The sequence below is a fragment of the Belonocnema kinseyi genome, chromosome 5, assembly GCF_010883055.1.
Source record: "Belonocnema kinseyi isolate 2016_QV_RU_SX_M_011 chromosome 5, B_treatae_v1, whole genome shotgun sequence".
Taxonomy (NCBI): domain Eukaryota; kingdom Metazoa; phylum Arthropoda; class Insecta; order Hymenoptera; family Cynipidae; genus Belonocnema; species Belonocnema kinseyi.
In genome coordinates, this window is record NC_046661.1 from 86,155,397 (window position 1) to 86,175,442 (window position 20,046).

The 20,046-nt window shown below is 22.8% G+C and overlaps 1 protein-coding gene across 5 annotated transcripts in view; it reads left to right on the forward strand.

Moving 5' to 3' along the window:
• LOC117172351 (T-complex protein 11-like protein 1) overlaps positions 1-20,046 on the forward strand; it is a 38,395-nt gene that overhangs the window by 4,878 nt on the left and 13,471 nt on the right. For 3 of the 5 annotated variants that reach the window (XM_033360174.1, XM_033360178.1, XM_033360176.1), the window contains 4 exons: positions 7,414-7,533; positions 10,825-10,941; positions 11,522-11,810; positions 19,308-19,826. In XM_033360174.1, the coding sequence (XP_033216065.1) occupies positions 7,414-7,533; positions 10,825-10,941; positions 11,522-11,810; positions 19,308-19,826 (1,045 nt within the window). The remainder of the gene's footprint in view (positions 1-7,413; positions 7,534-10,824; positions 10,942-11,521; positions 11,811-19,307; positions 19,827-20,046) is intronic. The other 2 variants (XM_033360177.1, XM_033360179.1) reach the window with 1 other exon arrangement.

Below are 20,046 nucleotides of genomic sequence, written 5' to 3' on the forward strand. Positions count from 1 at the left end.
TTAAAAAAAATTTTTTTTTTCATCAATAAGAAAACAAACTTTCAACCAAATTGTTAAATTTTCAACAAAATAATAATTTTCATCCAAATAGTTTAATCCTAGACCAAAATAGTTAAATTTTTCAGCAATACGCTTCATTTTTAACTGAAAAAGATTAAATTTACTACCAAAACATATGAATTTTTAAACAAAAAAGATTTTTAATCAAGAAGAAAGAAAAAAATATCAACCAAATTCTTGAATGCATTTTAAACCCAAAAAATGAAATTACTGCCAAAAGAGTTGAATTGCCAATCAACAAATATTTTTAATTCGAAAAATTTGTTTAATTAAAAAATAGATATTTTTAATAAATAAGAAAACAAAACTTTCAACAAAATTGTTAAATTTTGAACAACAAAAATAGTTTTCAACCACATAGTTGAATCCTCGACCAAAATAGTTACATTTTTTAGCAATATGTTTCATTTTTAACCGAAAAAGATGAAATTTCCACCAAAAGATTTGAGTTTTCAATCAAAAAAGATTTTTAATTAAAAAAAAATGTAAACCGAATTGGTCGACTTTTTCAACAAAAAACTTAATTTTCAATTAAATAGTTAAATCTTAAACCAAAATAGTTTAATTTTCAAGCAAAGCTTTGCATTAAAAAAAATGAATTTTGGATCAAGAGTTTCATTTTCAAGTAAAAAAGATAAATTTTCCATCAAAGAAAGGAGGAATTTTTAACTAAAACTCCGAATCTACAAAAAAAACTATTTTTAACAAAACAATTCAATAGCTGACATTTTTACGGAAAAAAGTTTTATTTTAAATCTAAAAAACTTAGTTGAATTTAACTAAAAAATACGATTTTTTCACCTAATAGTTCAATCTTCAACCAGAATAGTATATTTTTTTAGCAAAGCGTTGCCTTTTTTTAAAAAAATTACATTTTTCTACCCAAAAAGTTGAATTTTCAATTAAAAAAAGAAGTTTTAATCAAAAAGAAAACATAATTTCTAACAAATTTTCAATCAAAAAAGATTTTTCAATAAAAAAGGATTTTTAATCAAGCACAAAGAAAAAAAATGTCAAGCACATTGTTGAATTTTCATTTAAAAAATCATTTTTAATTAAATAGTTAAATCTTCAATCAAAATACTTAATTTTTTTAATGAAACTTTTCATTTTTAACAAACAAAATGAAATTGATACCAAAAGAGTTGATTTTTCAATCAAAAAATATTTTTTAATTAGAAAAAATTTGTTTAATTAAAAAAAGATATTTTTAATCCAGAAGAAAGATAACATTTCAACCAAATTATTGAATTTTTAAACATAAACGTTGATTTTCAATAAAGTAGTTAAATCAGGGTGGTTGCTAGACTGGGAAAACCCGGAAATGACCAAGAATTTTTTGAGATCGGGAAATGACAGTGAATTTTGTTTCTTACCGGGAATTTCCAAATTTGTAGAAGAAAAATCTGTCCGCGTTCGATTTCAACAGTTTTTAAATAATTAGATGAATTGTTATGTTTTTCAATTATGCTATTATTTAGCTTACAATGCGTAATTCTAAATTTTTTTACTTTAAAAATTTTCCATTTAAAATTTTTATTTCTAAGCTTACATTTTTAATTTAAAGAATTTTTAAATGCTTTCTTAAAGGCTTGAACAAATACAAAATAAAAGCCTTTGATGTTGAAAAATTAGGATAAAAACATTTTTATTTGATAAATAATTTTTTTTAATGTATCTGTACTTTAAGTAATAAAAAGTAAAAAAAAAACAATTTTAAATCAGTTCAAAATTTAAGAATTTTCAGATTTAATCGTTAAAACTTAAACCGTCTCAATTTGAAAGTCTTAGTCATTACACATATGTGACCGTGTGACTGAAAGCTTATAAACTATTTTCAACTTAAAAATGACTTCATAATAATATATTCTTAATTAAAGGATTTTATTACATTTAAAATATTGTTTCAGTCTAAAATATTCAATTTTTAACCTATTCAATTTCAAATTTTTAATTAAAAAAAAAGATTAATAATTGAATATTTAGCAATATTTGAATTTTTATTTAAGGCCAGTAAATTGAAACCAAATATTTAAAAGTAAAGAATTTTTTACGTAGAAAACCTGGGATCGTTAAAATTTCGAAGAGCCTTTAAACTTTGAATGTTACAATTTTTATTGTTTTATTTGAAAAAAATCTTTTTTGAAAGTTTTTGTTTAAATCTTTGAAAAACTTTTAAAATATTCTCTTAAAATAATTTTCCAAAATGAAAAGTTATTTTTAATTTTCCTAGGAATCATAAAAATTTTTTTAAATATTTTGAAGTCTTTCACAATTCTTGAAAGAATCTAATTTTTTGTTTAAAATCTACGAAAATCTACATTTTCTTTCATATTAGGCTATCATTTCAAATTTTACATTATGTTTCAATATTTTCGAAACTTTTACATATCACTTAAAATTACTCAAATTTCGCCTACAAATAATAAATGTTCAATTGTTATTTATACATCCAAATTGTAATTAAATTTTGTAAAATTTGCAGGATTTTCTGAAAATTGTAGAAAAAATTCAATTCATTTTGACAGATATTTAGAAGTTCTGAAAAAATTTCCAAAATAATTAAAAAATTAAAACCAATTTACAACTTCAAGATTTCTCCAGATTTTGAAAGAAAATTTTGAAGCTTTCCAAGGATGTTTAAAGTATTTAAAAATAAAATAATTGAATTTCCAATTTAAGAAGTGTTCAGTTAAATTTTTTCAATTTTTCAATATTTGATGTTTGTAGCTTAAAATTCCTTAAAATTATATAATTTTGAAAATTTTAAAGTTCATTGATTGATTTTTTAGCTTGGAATATTGAAAATAATAACGTGGATTTATATTTTTTTATGAAAATTGCTACGAAAAGAGTTGAATTATCAGTCTAAAAATATTTTTGAATTAAAAAAAGATTTTTAATCAAGAAGAAAACAGAATTTCAAGCCAATTTTCATTAGAAAATATTTTTCAATTAAAAAAAGATTCGAATCAAGAAGAAAACGAAATTTCAACCAAATTGTTTAATGTTAAAAAAAAATGTTCATTTTCAACCAAATAGTTTAATCCTCAACTAAAATAGTTTAATTTACAACAACAACACAATAATTTTCAACCAATAGTTGAATCCTCGACCAAAATAGTAAAAATTTTTAGCAAAAAATTTTATTTTTACCCGAAAAAGATGAAATTTCTACCAAAAGATTTAAATTTTCATTCAAAAGAGATTTTCAATCAAGCTGAAAGAAACAAAATGTTAAACAAATTGTTGAATTTTCAACAAAAAATTTAATTTTCAATTAAACTGTTCAATCCTAAACCAAAATACTTTAATTTTTTAACAAAGCGTTTAGTTTTCAACCAAAAAGATGAAATCGCTACCAAAAGAGTTATATTTTAATTTAAGAAATATTGTTTAAGTAAAAAAATATTTTTATTCAAGAAGAAAACAAAACAGCAATCAAATTGTTAAATTTTCAAGAACAAAATAATTTTCAACCAATAGTTGAATCCTCGACCAAAATAGTTAAATGTTTTAGCAATGAATTTTATTTTTAACCGAAAAAGATGAATTTCTACCAAAAAATTAGAATTTTCATTCAAAAAAGATTTTTAATCAAGATGAAAGAAAAAAATGTCAACTAAATTGTTGAATTTTCAACAAAAAAGTTAATTTTCAATTAAACAGTTCAATCTTAAACGAAAATACTTTAATTTTTTAACAAAGCAGCAATAAAACTGTTAAATTTTTAACAAAAAATCATTTTCAATCAAATAGTTGAATCCTCGACGTAAATAGTTTAATTGTTGAGCAATACATTTCATTTTTAACTGAAAAAGATGAAATTTCTACGAAAAGATTTTTCATTACAAAAACCTTTTTACTTAAGAAGAAAACAAAATTTTAAAAAATTGATAAATTTTGAAGAAAAAAAATTAATTTTCAACAAAAAATGGAATCATTAAGTTCTCCAAAAAAAAAACTAAATTTAACAAATTTAATTGAACTAAATAAGACCAATTTTTAACAAGATAGTTGAATCCTGAGACCAAATGATGAATTTTCTATCAAATAGTTAAATTTTCTACTTATAAATTAAACATTTCCAACCAAAAATGGATGATCAATATTTTCAAATCAAATAATTATTTTTCAATTACAAAAAAACTAATTTTCAACAGAATAGATAACTCAAGTAAATAGTTTAGTTTTTAACCAAAAAGTTAAATTTTTTTAACACAAAAAGGACTTTTCAGTCTAAAAAGATGAGTTAAAAAAAATGTAAACGAATATTTGAATTTTTAACCAAAAAGATTAATTTTCTACTAAGAAAGACGAATTTGCCAAAAATTACACCAACTGTCAACAAAATTGTTAAATTTTGGAATAAAAAAAGAAAAATTTTAAACTAATAATTAATTTTCTACAATAAAAAAACTAATTTTCGGCAAAACAGTTCATTTCTCTACCAAATAGCTAATTTTTATACAAAATTATTGGATTTTCTAGCTATCAAGACGAGTTTTCTATAAAACAGTTGAATTTCCAACCCGCAATTATCCATTTTTAACAAAATACATAAATTGTTAATTGTTAAGAATTCTTTTTGATTAAAAAAATCAAATAATATAGTAAGTAATATTCAAGTTGAATACTTGAAAAATTTTTACACTATTTTTTCAAATTTGTGACACTATTTACATTATTTTTTATCTCTTAAGTGAGTTCGAGGCCTGTTTTTACATAACTTATTTCCTTTTTCTCTTTGATAAAATATAGAAAATTTCTTGTTTAAGCACTCGGGCCTCTTAGAAATTAATATTTTTAACCGAGCTACTGTAAAAAAAATTTCCGGTTTTCAAAAATTGTTCGAGGTTTTTTAAAATTCTTAATTTCAAAACATGATGACCAGGGAAAGTTAGGGAAAAATCCAGAATTTTGAGGAAAAAATGCAAAAGTCCGTGAATTTCTTTAAGAAGTCATTATAGTTACATTTTGCAAGGGAAATATCACTAGTCACTTTTATCAATAAATTAGCCCATGAATAAACCAGTATTGAATTTAATTCTTATATATATTTCTGAATTTTTATGGAAATCTTTTAAGGAATTTAAAAAAATTACAAGAAATTTTTAATAGATTTTAATCATTTTAAGGGATTCCAAAAGATTTTAGGTTATTTTTTTTTAAATTCCAAGACATTTTTCAGAGCTTTAAAAAGTTTTAAGGGATTTCAAATGATATCAAAAAGGTTTGAAAAAGTTTTCGAGGCTTTTAAAAGATTTCAAGGATTTTTAAATTGATTTTCAATAATTTAAATGGATTCCAAAGAATTTAAACGATTTTAGGGAATTTTCAATTAATTTTAATAATTTCAAGGAATTTTAATTAATATAAAAGATTTTAGGATATTTTAAAAAGATTTTAGGGCATTTTAAAAAATTCCAAGGAATTTTTTTTCAGTAACTTTAAGGAATGTTAAAGATTTTAGGTACTTTTAACAGATTCCAAGAAATTTTGAATTAATTTTAATAATTTGAAGTGATTTCAATGATTAAAAAAGATTTAAGGGTATTTAAAAAAATTTCAAGGTATTTTAAAAGATTTTAAAGGGTTTAAAATGTTTAAAAATTTTTTTAAAGATTTCAAGTAATTTTTAATTGATTTCAGTAATTTAAAGGGATTCCAAAAAAATGTTAAAGGCTTTAAAAAATTTCAAGGGATTTCAAACGATTATAATGGATTAAAAATATTATAGGGTATTTAAAAAGTGTTAAGTAAATTCCAAGTAATTTAATTGGATTTAAAAGGATATCAAATATTTTAGGGTATTTTAAAATGCTGCAAGAAATTTATAAATAACTTTACTAATTTTAAGGGATTTAAAAGAATTTAAAAGAATCTAGGGTATTTTTATAAATTCCAAGGAATTTTTTGTTTCGTTTCAGTAATTTTAAGGAATTTGAAAGATTTTAGGTACTTTTAACAATTTTAACAATTTCAAGGTATTTTAAAAGATTTTAATTGGTTTAAAATGTTAAATTTTTTTTAAAGGTTTTCAAGTAATTTTCAATTGATTTCAATAATTTACAGGGATCCCAAAGAATTTGAACGACTTTGGGGTATTTTTAAAAATTAAAAAAAAATGTTAAGGGTTTTTAGTAGTAATTTTACTAATTTTAAGGGATTTTAAAGAATTTAAAAGATTTTAGGGTATTTTTAAAAATTTCAAGGAATTTTCAAGAGCTTTAAAGAGATTCAAGAGATTTTAAAAGATTTCAATGATTTTTTAATTGATCTCAATCATTTAAATGGATTTCAAAGAATTCTAATGATTTTAAGGAATTTTCAATAGATTTTAATAATGTGAAGGAATTCCAAAAGATTTTAGTGTATTTTTAAAAACCCCAAGGAATTTTCAAGAGCTTTAAAAAGTGTCAAGGGATTTTAAAAGATTTCCAAATGTTTGCAAAAGTTTTTGAGAATTTTAAAAGATTTCAAGGATTTTCAAATTGATTTCAATCATTTAAATGAATTCCAAATTTTTAAAGAGATTTTAGGGAATTTTCAAAGATTTCAAGGATTTTTAAATTTATTTCTATTATTTTAAGGATTTTGAATGAACTTAAAAGATTTTAGGGTATTTTTAAAACATTCCAAGGAATTTTCAATTGATTTCAATAATTTCAAGGGATTTTAATGAATTTAAAAGATGTTAGGGTATTTAAAAAAAATTCAAGGGATTTCAAAAGATTTTAAAGGGTTTAAAATGTTACATTTTTTAAAAAAGATTTCAAGTAATTTTCAGTTGATTTCAATAATTTAAAGGGATTCCAAAGAAGAAGATTTCAAATAATATAAAATATTTTAGAGTATTTAAAAATAATTTTACTAATTTGAAGGGATTTTAAAGAATTTAAAAGATTTAAGGATGTTTTTAAAAATTCCAAAGAATTTTCAAAAGTTCACAAATATCTCAGGGGATCTTAACAGATTTTTAACCACGTGAAATATTTTAGAGTTTTTTTTAAAAAGATTTCTATCATTTGAAAGGTTTGTTCAAGATTTTAGAGCTTTTTCGAATATGCTAAAGAATTTCCAAATTCGTTAATATTATAAACCGTCGGAGAATTTTATTATTCAGAAATTTTACAATTTTGTGAATCTATCATTCGGAAATTTTATTGTTTGGAAATTTTATTATTCGAGATGTTTTCAATTCGGGAATATTATTTTTGGGATTTCTCAGTCGTCCCGTTCAATCTCGTTAATTTTCACTTTAATTTTTGAATTTAGAGTCTTTGAAATTAAAATAATAAAATATTTGTATATTTTATGGAAAATTACAAAATTTGTATTTAATATTGTCAGGAAGAAAGTTTTGGTTGGAGCTGGTGTTCTATCAGGCTTCACTCTGTGCTGCCTTTTATTTACTCGCAGACTTCTGAAGCCCACTGCAATTTTAGGTTTCATCCCAGCAATTTTGTATCGGTTAGTTTTTCTCCCTGTGTGAAATTTTTTTAATTTAATCATGTGTTCTTTTTTAGTGAAATTCATCCCGTTTTCTGGAATAACACCCTTAACTAAACTAAATTTTAATTAATATCCAAACACCTCCTACGATTTAAAAGTTAATTCAATAAGATATTTAAACTTTACCGGGTTGCTACAAAAGTCCGGTTTAAATTTTTTTGATGATTTCTAGGTTTCCAAAAAATTCTGAGTAAATCTTAAAAAAAATACAATTCTATTTGAATACATTTTTACGGCAAAAAAAATTCTGCAAAATTAAAAAAATGACCTTGAAATCATTCCGATTATTTTTTGACAATGTTGGAAATCTTTTTAAATATTTTCTTAAAATTAATTGTTCAAAATAAAAAATCATTTTAATTTTTCTTGTGAATCTAAAGAAAAATTTCATTCTTTTGAATTCTTTCAAAATTCTGATAAAACTCCTTTTTCCAAATTTACTTTTTTTAATTTCGAAATTTTACAAGTTTTAATTATTTTTTAAACATTTCAAAGTTTCTAAGTATATTTTAAAATTATTATTCGTACAATTTTTGATATCATTTGAAATGTTACATCATTTGAAATATCATTTGAAATGTTTTGAAACCTCTTTATTCACTTGACACCCTCCAAATATGACAACATTTTGAAATCTTCAAAACTTAAAAATATTCTTTTAACATAAAACCCGAACTATTTAAAAACTTCCTACAAATTTCGAAAAAAAGTTTAATCTTTCAAAATTAATTGTAAGTTTCTAATTTTTTGTTCTATTACTTCAAACAAAATTTTTTTGCCTATAGGTTAATGTTTCTTATCTCTTTGAAAGTATGATAATATAGAAATAATATAAATAATAAAATGACAAAAATAATATTAAACTTAGAACTATTTTAACAAATTTAAAATAAATGTAAATTTTGAAGATTTCATAGAAGATATAAATATGGAAGGTTTTCAGGATTTTTAAAAATTTTCCAGTACGTTTTCAAACTTTGAGGATAAATTCTAATCATTTTAAAATATATTTAGAAGTTTAATAAAAATTTAAAAATTTGAAAAGATTGAAAAAAAAGAAAGCGATTGTAGATTTTTAAAGATTTCCTGATAAAATGCTGAGATTTTTTTTACAGATTTTGAAAAGATACAATTTAATAAAAAAAATTACTTAAGATGCATGGAAATATTTAATGTGATTCTTTATTGAAAAAAAAATAATTTAAAGAGAATATTTGAAAACAATGTAAAAGGTTACAAAAGAATTTCAAAATTGTGAAAAAAGAATCCGGACGATTTTTTTATTTAGAATCTTTTGTTCCCAAAACTTGAATTTACATCTTTTGCAAATAAAAGAACATTTTGATTGAATCTACCAACTGTTGTAAATTACACTCTTAAAAATTTAATTTTTTTCAATTTTGAAAAGTTGAGTTTCAAAAAGTTCAAAATTTATTCACAAAAATTAAATTTACTCTTCACTTTTTATAGCAATTTTCTCTTTGAATAAAGTTTGCGAATGGTTTTCAATTACTTTGAAATTTAAAAAATTTCTTTCAATCTTAAAAATTCTCTGAAACCTCTTGGAATCTTTTAAAATAATCTACAAGTTTTGAAACCCAAAAAAATATTTTCAAATTCCAAAAATCAGTGAAAATCCTTGAAAACTTCTTGAAATCTATTAACAAATTTTAAATGTAAAATTTATAGAAATATTTGAAATCCCTTGATATTTTTAATTTCATTTTAAACCCCCTTGAAATGTTTTAAATCATGTACATTATTTTGAAGTTTGTAATATCTCCTTACATTTATTTAAACATTTTGAAAACATTGTAACTTTTTTAAACCAGATAAAACTTTTCGAAATTTGCTTAGATCCCTGGAAATGTTAGAAAGTTTCGGAAACCTCTTGGATTTTTGAAAAAAATTCTAAAAAATGCTTAAACAAAAAATAATCTTTTCAAGTTACCAGAGTAAATTAAAATATTTTCAAATGCCTAAAATCATTTAAAATCTACAGAAATCTTGTAAATTTTCTTAAAATATATAATATAAAATTTCTCGAAAACCAGTTCAAATTCATGAAGTTTTTTTTTAAATTTACTAAAATTTTTAAAATCTCGTAAATTTTTTAGAAATTCCTTGACATTTTTTGAAAATTTTAGATATCAAATCCTTTGATGTATTTTTAAAATCGCTTGAAATTTTTTTAAATCCCGTAAATTATCTTGGAATTTGTTATATATTCTAAAATTTTTTTTAAAATTTGGAAAACTTTGTAATATTCAAAAATTTAACGAAACTTCTTCAAATTTCTTTAAATCCCCGGAAATGTTAATAAGTTTCTAAAAACCTCTTAGAATTTTGTTAAATATTCTAAAAATTAAAAAAAGAAAAAAGTCTTTTCAAATTAACAGAGTAAATTCAAATATTTTCAAAACCCCAAAATCATTTCAAATTCTTTGAAACTTATTAAAATCTACAAAAATCTTCTAAATTCCTGAAATTTTCTTGAAATTTGTAATATCAAATAAAATTTCTTGAACAATTTTGAAAACTTTCTAATCCTCTAAAATCAGATAAAACTCTTTGATTTATTTTTTGAATCTCTGAAAATGAGTTAAAATTCATAAACATTTTTTGAAATCTACTAAAATCTTTGAAATCCTGTAAAATTTGTAGAAATCCCTTGAGATCTGTTGAAAGTTTTAGACATCTAAAATCTTTTGATATTTTTAATCTCCTTTTAAAATCGCTTGAATTTTTTTAAGCCCCGTAAATTATCTTGAAATTTGTATTATCTTATAAAATTTCTTTAACAATTTTGAAAACTTTGTAATTCTCTGAAATCAGATGAACTTCATGCCACTTTTTTTAAATCCCTGTCAATCTCAGAAATTTTATAAAACTTTTTGAAATCATTTTAAATAGTCTAAAAGTTTTTAAACCCAAAAAAATCTTTACATATCCCTAAAATATTTTAATATCCTTTAAAATTTATTGAAATCTTATGAATTCTGTTAAATCTTTAACTAATCTAGTGAATAAGTTTACAAACATATTTAAAAGAAAAGTGAAAAAATAGTTGCATTATCGAGTAATTTCAGAAAATAATAATATTTAAAAAAATAATACCAAATTAAATGAATGCCAAAAAGTAGCAAATTGTTGACTCTAATAAAAAAGCTTTCCTAATAAACTATTTCTAACTAACCCTGTGTTTTTATTAAACTAATATATTTAAATATTAATTTTTTTTTAATTCAGTAATCATAAAATGGAAAGTGAGGACGACCAAAAAATAAATTCTGGCAAGGAGGCTGGACCTTCTGTAGAATATTCATCACAGGTGTCGACGGAAAGTGATGACGACAACCTCAAAAAGTGAGAATCGAAATAGTAAAATCTTAAAACAATTTCTTTTTTGTTTATTAAAATTAGGACATAGCGTAAAAAGCAAATCTCAAAAAATGAAAGACCCTGAAATGCTATTCTTTCCCTTTTTACCTAAAAATAAAATTGTGTAAAGTTTGATCTAGATCAAGAACAAAATTCCTGAAGAATTCTGCCGAAATTTCCCGGAAAACCCGAAAAACATGTTTTTCTTGATTTAGTTAAAAATAAAAGTCAGAACTAATTTTTTGATATTTTTCATAATCATTTGGGTTTTTTATTTTAAGTACTATTGTTTATAAAATTTAAATGTTTTTCTTTTCAGAAATTATTGCATTTTCGACTGCAAAAATTGTAAACATTCAAAGAGTACAAAATTCGTTTAAATAATAGGCAAAATTGGTAATTTTCTGTAATTTTTGTTGTAATTTACTGCAATTTTTATTTTCCATCGTTTTTTTTTGTGTAAAAAGTAAAAGGATAGGGCCCCAAGGTATTTGGCTTTCTGAAATTTGCATTTTACATTACGCTCTGATTAATAAATTAAAAAAAAAAAACGTTTTTCCTCAAGGGCACAAAATTTTATGTTGGGTGGCTTGGCTGGAGCATCACCGCCAAAATTCGTGTCTCTGGAGGAAATAATGAAGGCAACAAATGGACTGAAAAATATGGCCCTCGCACATGAAATTGCCGTCGATAAAAATTTTAAACTTCACAAATTGGAACCAGACGACAGCACCTTGCACAAAAAAGTCAAGGAAATAATGCACAAGGCTTTTTGGACTCTTCTGGAAGAGCAACTCAAAGAAGATCCACCAAATTATACTCAAGCTTTGGTCTTGCTGAAGGAAATCAAAGAGGTCAGTTTTTTTCAATAGATTTTTGAAAAAGATCCCATAAATAAAAAAACGAAAATTAATAAATTTTTAAGCCAAAACACAAATGTTGTCGAAGACCGTTGAATTTTGAACAAAAAAACAAAATACTTTTCAACTAAGGAAGATAAATTTTCAATTCAAATGAATGAATTTTTAACAGCATAAATGAATTTTCGACAAAAAGTGCTAACTAACAAAATAGTCCAATTTTTCAAAAAATAGTCAAATTTTGCAAAAAATAATTACATTTTTAACAAAATAGTTGAATTTTCACCATGCAAAGATGCATTTCGAATAAACTGGTCGAATTCTCAAACAAAAGAGATTAAAAGTCAATCAGATATTTAAATTCTCGAGAAAAAATATAAATTTTTAGGGAAGACAGGTAAATTTTAGTCAAAAAAGTTAATTTTCAACAAAACAGTAAAGTTTTTACGCTGAAAATTGGAATGTTTTAGAAAACAGTGGAATTTTAAATCGAAATAGAAACAAGAAAAATTTTCTACCCAAAAAGGCCACCTTTTAACAAATTATATTAATTTTCTACTGAGTAGTTGAATTTTCAACAAAAAGTTGAAACTTCAAAAAACTTGTGTACTTTTCTACCAAAACCAGCAGATTTTTAAATAAAAATTAATCTGTTTCAAGAGGAATTTTATCTTTTTTGGATAAAAATGCAACTATTTGGTAGAAAATTCAACAACTTTGTAAAAAAAGTCATCCTTTTTGGCTATAAATTCGTCTCTTTGGATTAAAAACTCAATTTTTTTCGTAGAAACATATTTGTTGCTTAAAGATTCATAGTTTGACCGTAAAAAGTCTAATGAAATCTCTTTTAACAGAAAATTCAACTATTTTTTTAAAATTTATCTTTTTAATTAAAAAATTTGTCTATTTCTGTAGAAAAATAATTTTGTTTTTCAATGAAAATGCAACTTTTTGGTTAAAAATTATTCTTCTTTGCTTGAGTATTCAACTATTTTGTTTGAAAGATTTGATAGAATCACTTTGTTAAGAAATCATTTTTTTTAATATTTGTATTTTTAGTTGAAAATTAATCTCTTTGGTTGAAAGTTTAGCTATTTTGTAAAAAAATAATCTTTTTTAAGTAATAATATAACTATATGGGTAAAAGTCAAGCTACATTGTTAATTTATTTATTTAAGACTTTTTTCTTTGGTTGAAAAATTAAATGTTTAGTCGAAAAACCTTTCTTCTTGTTTAAAATTAATTTTTTAAACTGAAAATGAAACTTTTCGATTTTTAAGATTGATCTTTTTCAGCTGAAAATTCTCATTTTTTAGTAAAAAAAAATAATTCTTTTGGTTTTGAAATTTCATGTTTGTTGGGTCAAAATGCATCAGTTTCGTGGAAAATTAATTTTTTGCTCAACTCATATTTAGTTTTGGAAATTAAATTTTTTTAAAGAGAAAATTCGTCTTTTGGCTTGAAGATTGAACAGATAAAATGTTGAGATTTTTTATAGATTTTCAAAGGATTCAATGTCGTCAAAAAATTTACTTAAGATTCATAAGCATATTTAATGCGATTCTTTATTTAAAAAAATGAATTCAGGATGGAATTGTTATGTTTTTCAATTATGCTATTATTCAGCTTACAATGCGCAATTCAAAATTTTTGTACTTTCAAAATTTTCCATTCATAATTTTTATTTCGAAGCTTACATTTTTAATTTAAAGATTTTTTAAATGCTTTCTTAAAGACTTGAACAAATAAAAAATAAAAGCCTTTCATGTTGAAAAATTTGGATTAAAAAACATTTTTATTTGATAAATAAACAAATTTATTTATCTGTACTTTGAATAATAAAAAATGAACTAAAACAACTATTGTCAACTTAAAAATAACTTAGTAATAATATATTCTTAATTACATGATTTTATTACATTTAAAATATTGTTTCAGTCTAAAATATTCAATTTTTAACCCATTCAATAAAAAAATTTTAATTGAACAATATTAATTATTGAATATTTAGCAATATTTGAATTTTTATATGAGACAAGTAAATTGAAACCACAAATATTTAAAAGAAAAGAATCTTTAACTGAATTTTTTGACATAGAAAACCTGGAATCGTTAAAATTTCGAAGAGCCTTTAAACTTTGAACGTTACAATTTTAATTTTTGTATTTGAAAAATGCTTAATTTGTAAGTGAAGTTTTTAAATTTTGATGTATAATTTACAAATGAACATTTGTAAAAAAAATTTGAGTAATATTAAGAGATATTTAGAAGTTTTAAAAAGATAAAAAATTACCATGCAAATTTTAGAAAGTTTTCTTAAAATCTTCTACAATATTTTTTGAACATTTTTAAAAATATTCTTTTAAAATAATTTTTCAAAATGAAAAGTTATTTTTAATTTTTCTAGGAATCTTAAAAAAATGTTTTTGTCCTTTGGAAGCCTTTCACAATTTTCGAAAAAGATCTATTTTTTTTGTTTAAAATCTGCGAAAATCTACATTTTCTTTCTAAAAAAATTTTTTAAAGTATGCCGAATCGTAAATAAACAAATTCTTAATTTTTGGTGAACATGAGTCGTCTTTGTGAAATCTTTAGGAATATTTTTAAATTTTTGTAATGTCTTTGAAATCATTGAATTTTTTGTGAAATCTTTGAGAAATATTTTGGAATTTTTCAAAGCTTTTGTAAAACCTTTAAAATTCTTGAAATCTTTGAAATCTTTGTGAACTCTTTCTCTAATCTGTTGTGTTTGTTTAAAAGCATTGAAGTCTTTTGAAATTAATTAAAATCTTTGAAATAATTTGAAATTCTTGAAATCTTTTGAAATTTTTATGAATTCTTTAAAGAAATTGTGAAATCTTCTCTGAGTCTTTTGTATTCGTTTAAAATCACTGGAATATTTAAAATATTTATTAAATCTTCATGAAATTTGTTGTAATCGTTTAAAATCACTGGAAAATTTGAAATCTTTTTTAAATCTTTTGAAATCATATAAAAAATTTTGATATAGTTTAAAATCTTTGAAATGTTTTTAAATCTTTCAAATTTGTTCTGCTGTACCCTTGTTCAAATCTTTTAAGTCCTTGAAAGCTTTTAAATCTACGAAAACATTGTGAAATTTTAAAAAATCTTTATAAAATCTTTGAAATGTTTCTTGACTCTTTGTTCGTGAAATCTTTTCTGTTCGTTTGAATTATTTAAATCTTTTCAAATCTTCTCAAATTTGTTGAAACCTTTTGAAAAAAAAAACTTTTAAATGTTTTGAAACCTTTGAAATCTGGTGTACTGCACCCTTGTTGAAATCTTTGAAATCCTCGTATTGTTTTGAAGTCTTTATGAATGTTTGATTAAATTTTTGAAACTTTTGTGAAAGCTTTTGACAACTTCTGAACATTTTTGAAGTTATTTAACATCTTTGAAATGTTTTGAAATCTTTAAAATCTTTTCAAAGTTTAAAAATCTTTGTGCAATGTTCGAAATCTTAGCAAAATGTTCGAAATCTTTGTGAATTCGTTGGAATTATTCAAATTATCAGAAATTTTTGTGAAATCTTTTGATATCTTCTAAAAAATGTGGAAATTGTTTAAAAATTTTGAAATGTTTCAAAATCTTAGAAGTGTGGTTAAATATGCCCTTTTTAAAATATTTAAACTTTTTTATAAGTTTTAAAATCTTTGTGAAATGTTTGAAATCTTTGGGAAATTGTTGTGAAAACTTCGTAATCTAGTGTATACGCCTTTTTTGAATGTTTGAAATCCTCGAAATCTTTTCAAAATATTTCTAAATGTTTATAAAATCTTTCTTGAATCTTTGTTTGGAAAATCTTTTGTATTCGTTCAAGTCATTGAATTATTTGCAATATTTTGAAATCTTCTAAAATGTTTTAAAACCTCTTGAAATTGTATCAAATTTTTGAAATCTTTGAAGTTTTAAAATGTTTGTGAAATTGCTGTGAAATCTTTATTTGAAATCTGTTGTACACTCAAAAACCGAGTGGTCAACCCCTCGAAAAATCCGTTGTATGGCCATTGGTTATTCTAATTCTAAAACTGAATTAATATCGAAATTGTAAACTAATAATTTTTGTAACACCTCAACAAAAAGTGCCTTGAAATATCTTTATTTGTTCTGTAATAAACAAAAGATAAATTATATCTTGACGAATAACAAAAAATTTCAGCAGCAAGATTTTTTATAAAGTTCGATAAAATTACTGTTTTAAAAGAAAAAAAGACAAAAAAAGAATAATTTTCCATAAGGTGTAAAGAAATTTTCTAGAATTTGCAGAATTTTCTGAAAATTGTAGTAAAAATTCAATTAATTTTGACGGATATTTAGAAGTTCTGAAAAAAATTTCAAAATTAATTTTTATAAAAAACAAATTTAAAACAACTTCGAGATTTCTCAAGATTTCGAAATAAAATTTTGAAGCTTTCCAAGGCTGTTTAAACTACTTGAACAGAAAATAATTGATTTTATAATTTAAGAAGTGTCCAGTTAATTTTTTTTCAATTTTTCAATATTTGAGGTTTCTAGCTTAAAATTCCCTGAATTATAGAATTTTGAAAATTTTGAAGTTCATTGATTGATTTTTTAATTTAGAGTATTGAAAATGATAACGTGGATTTATATTTTTTTATATTGAAAAATTTTAGTAACTTCAATTTTATACGAGTAAATCATTGAGCATTTGAATACAACAATTTTTAATTAAAAACTTTTAAATTTCAATTTTTAAAGTTCAAAATATAACAGTTCCACTTTGAATATTTTCATTTGCAGTTTAGTTTTTATTACCTCAAGTGAAAAATTTTTTAGCTTTAGTGTTCCATTTTTTAAATTTCGTTGACCGTGAAAAATGTTTGCGAACCGGGAAATGACCGGGAATATATTTCGTCGATTAAAACGGCCACCCTGTAATTTCAAGAGAATATTTGAAAAGAATGTAAAAGGTTAGAACATATTTTTTAAATTGTGAAAAATGAATCCGAACGAATTTTTTTTTTGAGAATCTTTTATTCCCTAAACTAGAATTTTTAACTTCTGCAAATAATGAAATTTTTGATTGAATCTACCACCATTTGTAAATTACACTGTTAAAATTTGTATTTTCTTCAATTTTGAAAAGTTATGTTTCAAAAAGTTTAAAATTTATTCACAAAAATTCAATTTACTTCATTGTTTATAGCAATTTTCTCTTAGAATGAAGTTTACGAATGGTTTTCAATTTTTTTTGAAATTTAAAAAATCTCTGGTGATCTTAAAAATTCTCTTGGTTTGAAGATTGAACAATTTAGATAAACTGTTATTTCTTTCTTGAGTGAAAAATTTTTATTTGTTAAAAATTCGTCTTGTTGTCTTTAAAATTTGCTCTTTTTTTTGTATAAATTTCTACTTTTTAAAATTAAAATATAAACTATGCCACTTTTCTTTTGTTGAATTTATCTCTTTATGTTGAAAATTTAACTATTATGTTCAAATTGAATTATTTTGCTGAAAATTCAAGTATTTTGTTAAAAACCTAAACTTTCTTTAACAGTTTTGAAAACTTTGCAATTCTTTAAAATAAGATGAAACTTTTTCAAATTTGTTTAAATCCCTGAAAAGGTTAGAAAGTCTCTAAAACCTCTTGGATTTTTTAAAAATATTTTAAAAAATGTTTAAACCAAAAATTATTCAAATTTTTTCAAATCCCTAAAATCATTTAAAATCCTTAAATTGTTAAAATGTTTAAAAATTCGCCCGTTTGATTTAAAAATTCGCTCTTTTTTGTATAATTTTCTACTTTTTTAAATTAAAATATGAAGTATGCTACTTTTCTTTTGTTGAATTTATCTTTTTAAGTTGAAAATTTAACTATTATCTTCAAATTAAATTATTTTGTTAAAATTCAAGTATTTTGTTAAAAAACTAAAATTTCTTTAACAATTTTAAAAACTTTGCAATTTTTAAAAATAAGATGAAACTTCTTCAAATTTGTTTAAATCTCTGGAAATGTTAGAAAGTTTCTAACATGTCTTGGACTTTTTTAAATTATTATAAAAAATGTTAAAACCAAAAATAATTCAAATATTTTCAAAATCCTTAAATTGTTAAAATTTTTTAAAATTCGTCCGTTTGATTTAAAAATTCGCTCTTTTTTGTATAATTTTCTACTTTTTTAAATTAAAATATGAAGTATGCCACTTTTCTTTTGTTGAATTTATCTTTTTATGTTGAAAATTTAACTATTATGTTCAAATTGAATTATTTTGTTGAAAATTCAATGTTAAAAAACTAAAATTTCTTTAGCAATTTTTAAAAATAAGATGAAACTTCTTCCAATTTGTTTAAATCTCTGGAAATGTTAGAAAGTTTCTAACACGTCTTGGACTTTTTAAAATTATTATAAAAAATGTTTAAACCAAAAATAATTTAAATATTTTCAAATCCCTAAAATCATTTAAAATCCTTAAATTATTAAAATTTTTAAAAATTCGTCTTTTTGGTTTTAAAATTCGCTCTTTTTTGTATAAATTTCTACTTTTTTAAATTAAAATATAAACTATGCTACTTTTCTTTTGATGAATTTATCTCTTTATGTTGAAAATTTAACTATTATGTTCAAATTGAATTATTTTGTTGAAAATTTAAGTATTTTGTTAAAAAGTCATGTTTTATATCAGAAAATAAATTCTTCTCTTTAAAATAAATTAATGAATTTGCAAATTTTTAATTTGTATCTGAAATACTGTTTTATTTCGTTTTTTAAAAGATTCTATGTTAAAAGTATTACAAGAAATAAATTCTGGTATTTAAATGTTAATGATCAGGAAAAATGAATAATAACTAGCAAAACATTTCTAAAAAATAAAAATTAAGTACAGTAAGAGGGGGGGGGGGCATATAAATATTTTTTTACATAATAAATTATGATTTAATCGAAGTAAACTCATGGAATTTTGAAAAAAAAAAACGACTGGAACTTTTTTAATCGTCTCTACTTCAAAGTCTTCATAATTTAGTACTTTATAGCGAATTCTATAATTGAAAATGGGAAAAGAAAATGTAAGGAAAAGGCTGGAAAAAACTGGAAGGTGTTAAAGAAGAAATTCGTCAACTGATTAAATTTAGATAAATTTTTATATACAAAATTGTATTAGTTCTTGCAATCTAAAAATTGTATTTTAACTCTGTTAAAAAGTTCAGAGTTTTTCTAGATTACTATTATTTTCAAATCTAATCCTAATCTTTGCATAAATAGTTCGACTATAATTGTTCTTAAAGTAATAACAAAACAAATAATATGGTTGTGATTACAGAATCCTTTTTCACTGTGATAAAAATATTATTGAAAATTATTTTCAATTCAGTAAAACTGATTGATAAATCATTATCAGTGCATCATAATTTGTTGCAATTCAAATTAATTGGCTCAATTAAAAAAAAAAAACAGTAGACTTCGAGTTTTTTTGAAAATTATGCCCGGAAAACGTGGATTATCTTTTGTAGACTCTGGACGAACTGGTCCTGCCTCATCACAAGAAAATTCGTGAAAACATTAATGAAGTCTTGGACGTGGATTTGATAAAACAGCAAGCGGAGAAGGGAGTCTTGGATTTTCAGCATTATGCCGGCTATGTGATATCAATGATGAGCAAAGTCTGTGCGCCAGTCAGAGACGAGAAAATCAAGGAACTGAGTCAGTCCACTGATGTGATCGAAACGTTTAAAGGCATCATGGAAATTCTCCAACTGATGCGACTCGATCTGGCGAATTTCACGATCACGATGATGAGGCCGAACATCGTTGCCTCGAGTATCGAGTACGAGAAAACGAAATTCGCCGAGTTTCTCAAAGTCCAAGCGGACGGACTTCGATACACGAGAGAGTGGATTTTGAAGCATCTGGACGATGAAAAAATTGCGGCGGGAGTTGCGGATCCAAATTCTGTTAAGCAAATTACCCACAATCTTTTAGCCGAAGCTTATTTGGATCTTTTACAGTTTGACTTCACTCCAAATGCAGAGGTGAGGACGATTTTATGGGATTATTAATTTTATTTTTCCAGGAGGATTTACAGTTTTCTTTTAGATAATGTTTCTAATAAATGAAATAATAAATAAATAATAAATGAAATCTTAATTTTTATTTAAGGGCATGTGACACAGCTAAATACCTATATTACCGACCACAGTTTTTCAGTTCACTGAATGTTTTTTTGAACCTAAGAACTTTTTTTGTAAGTAA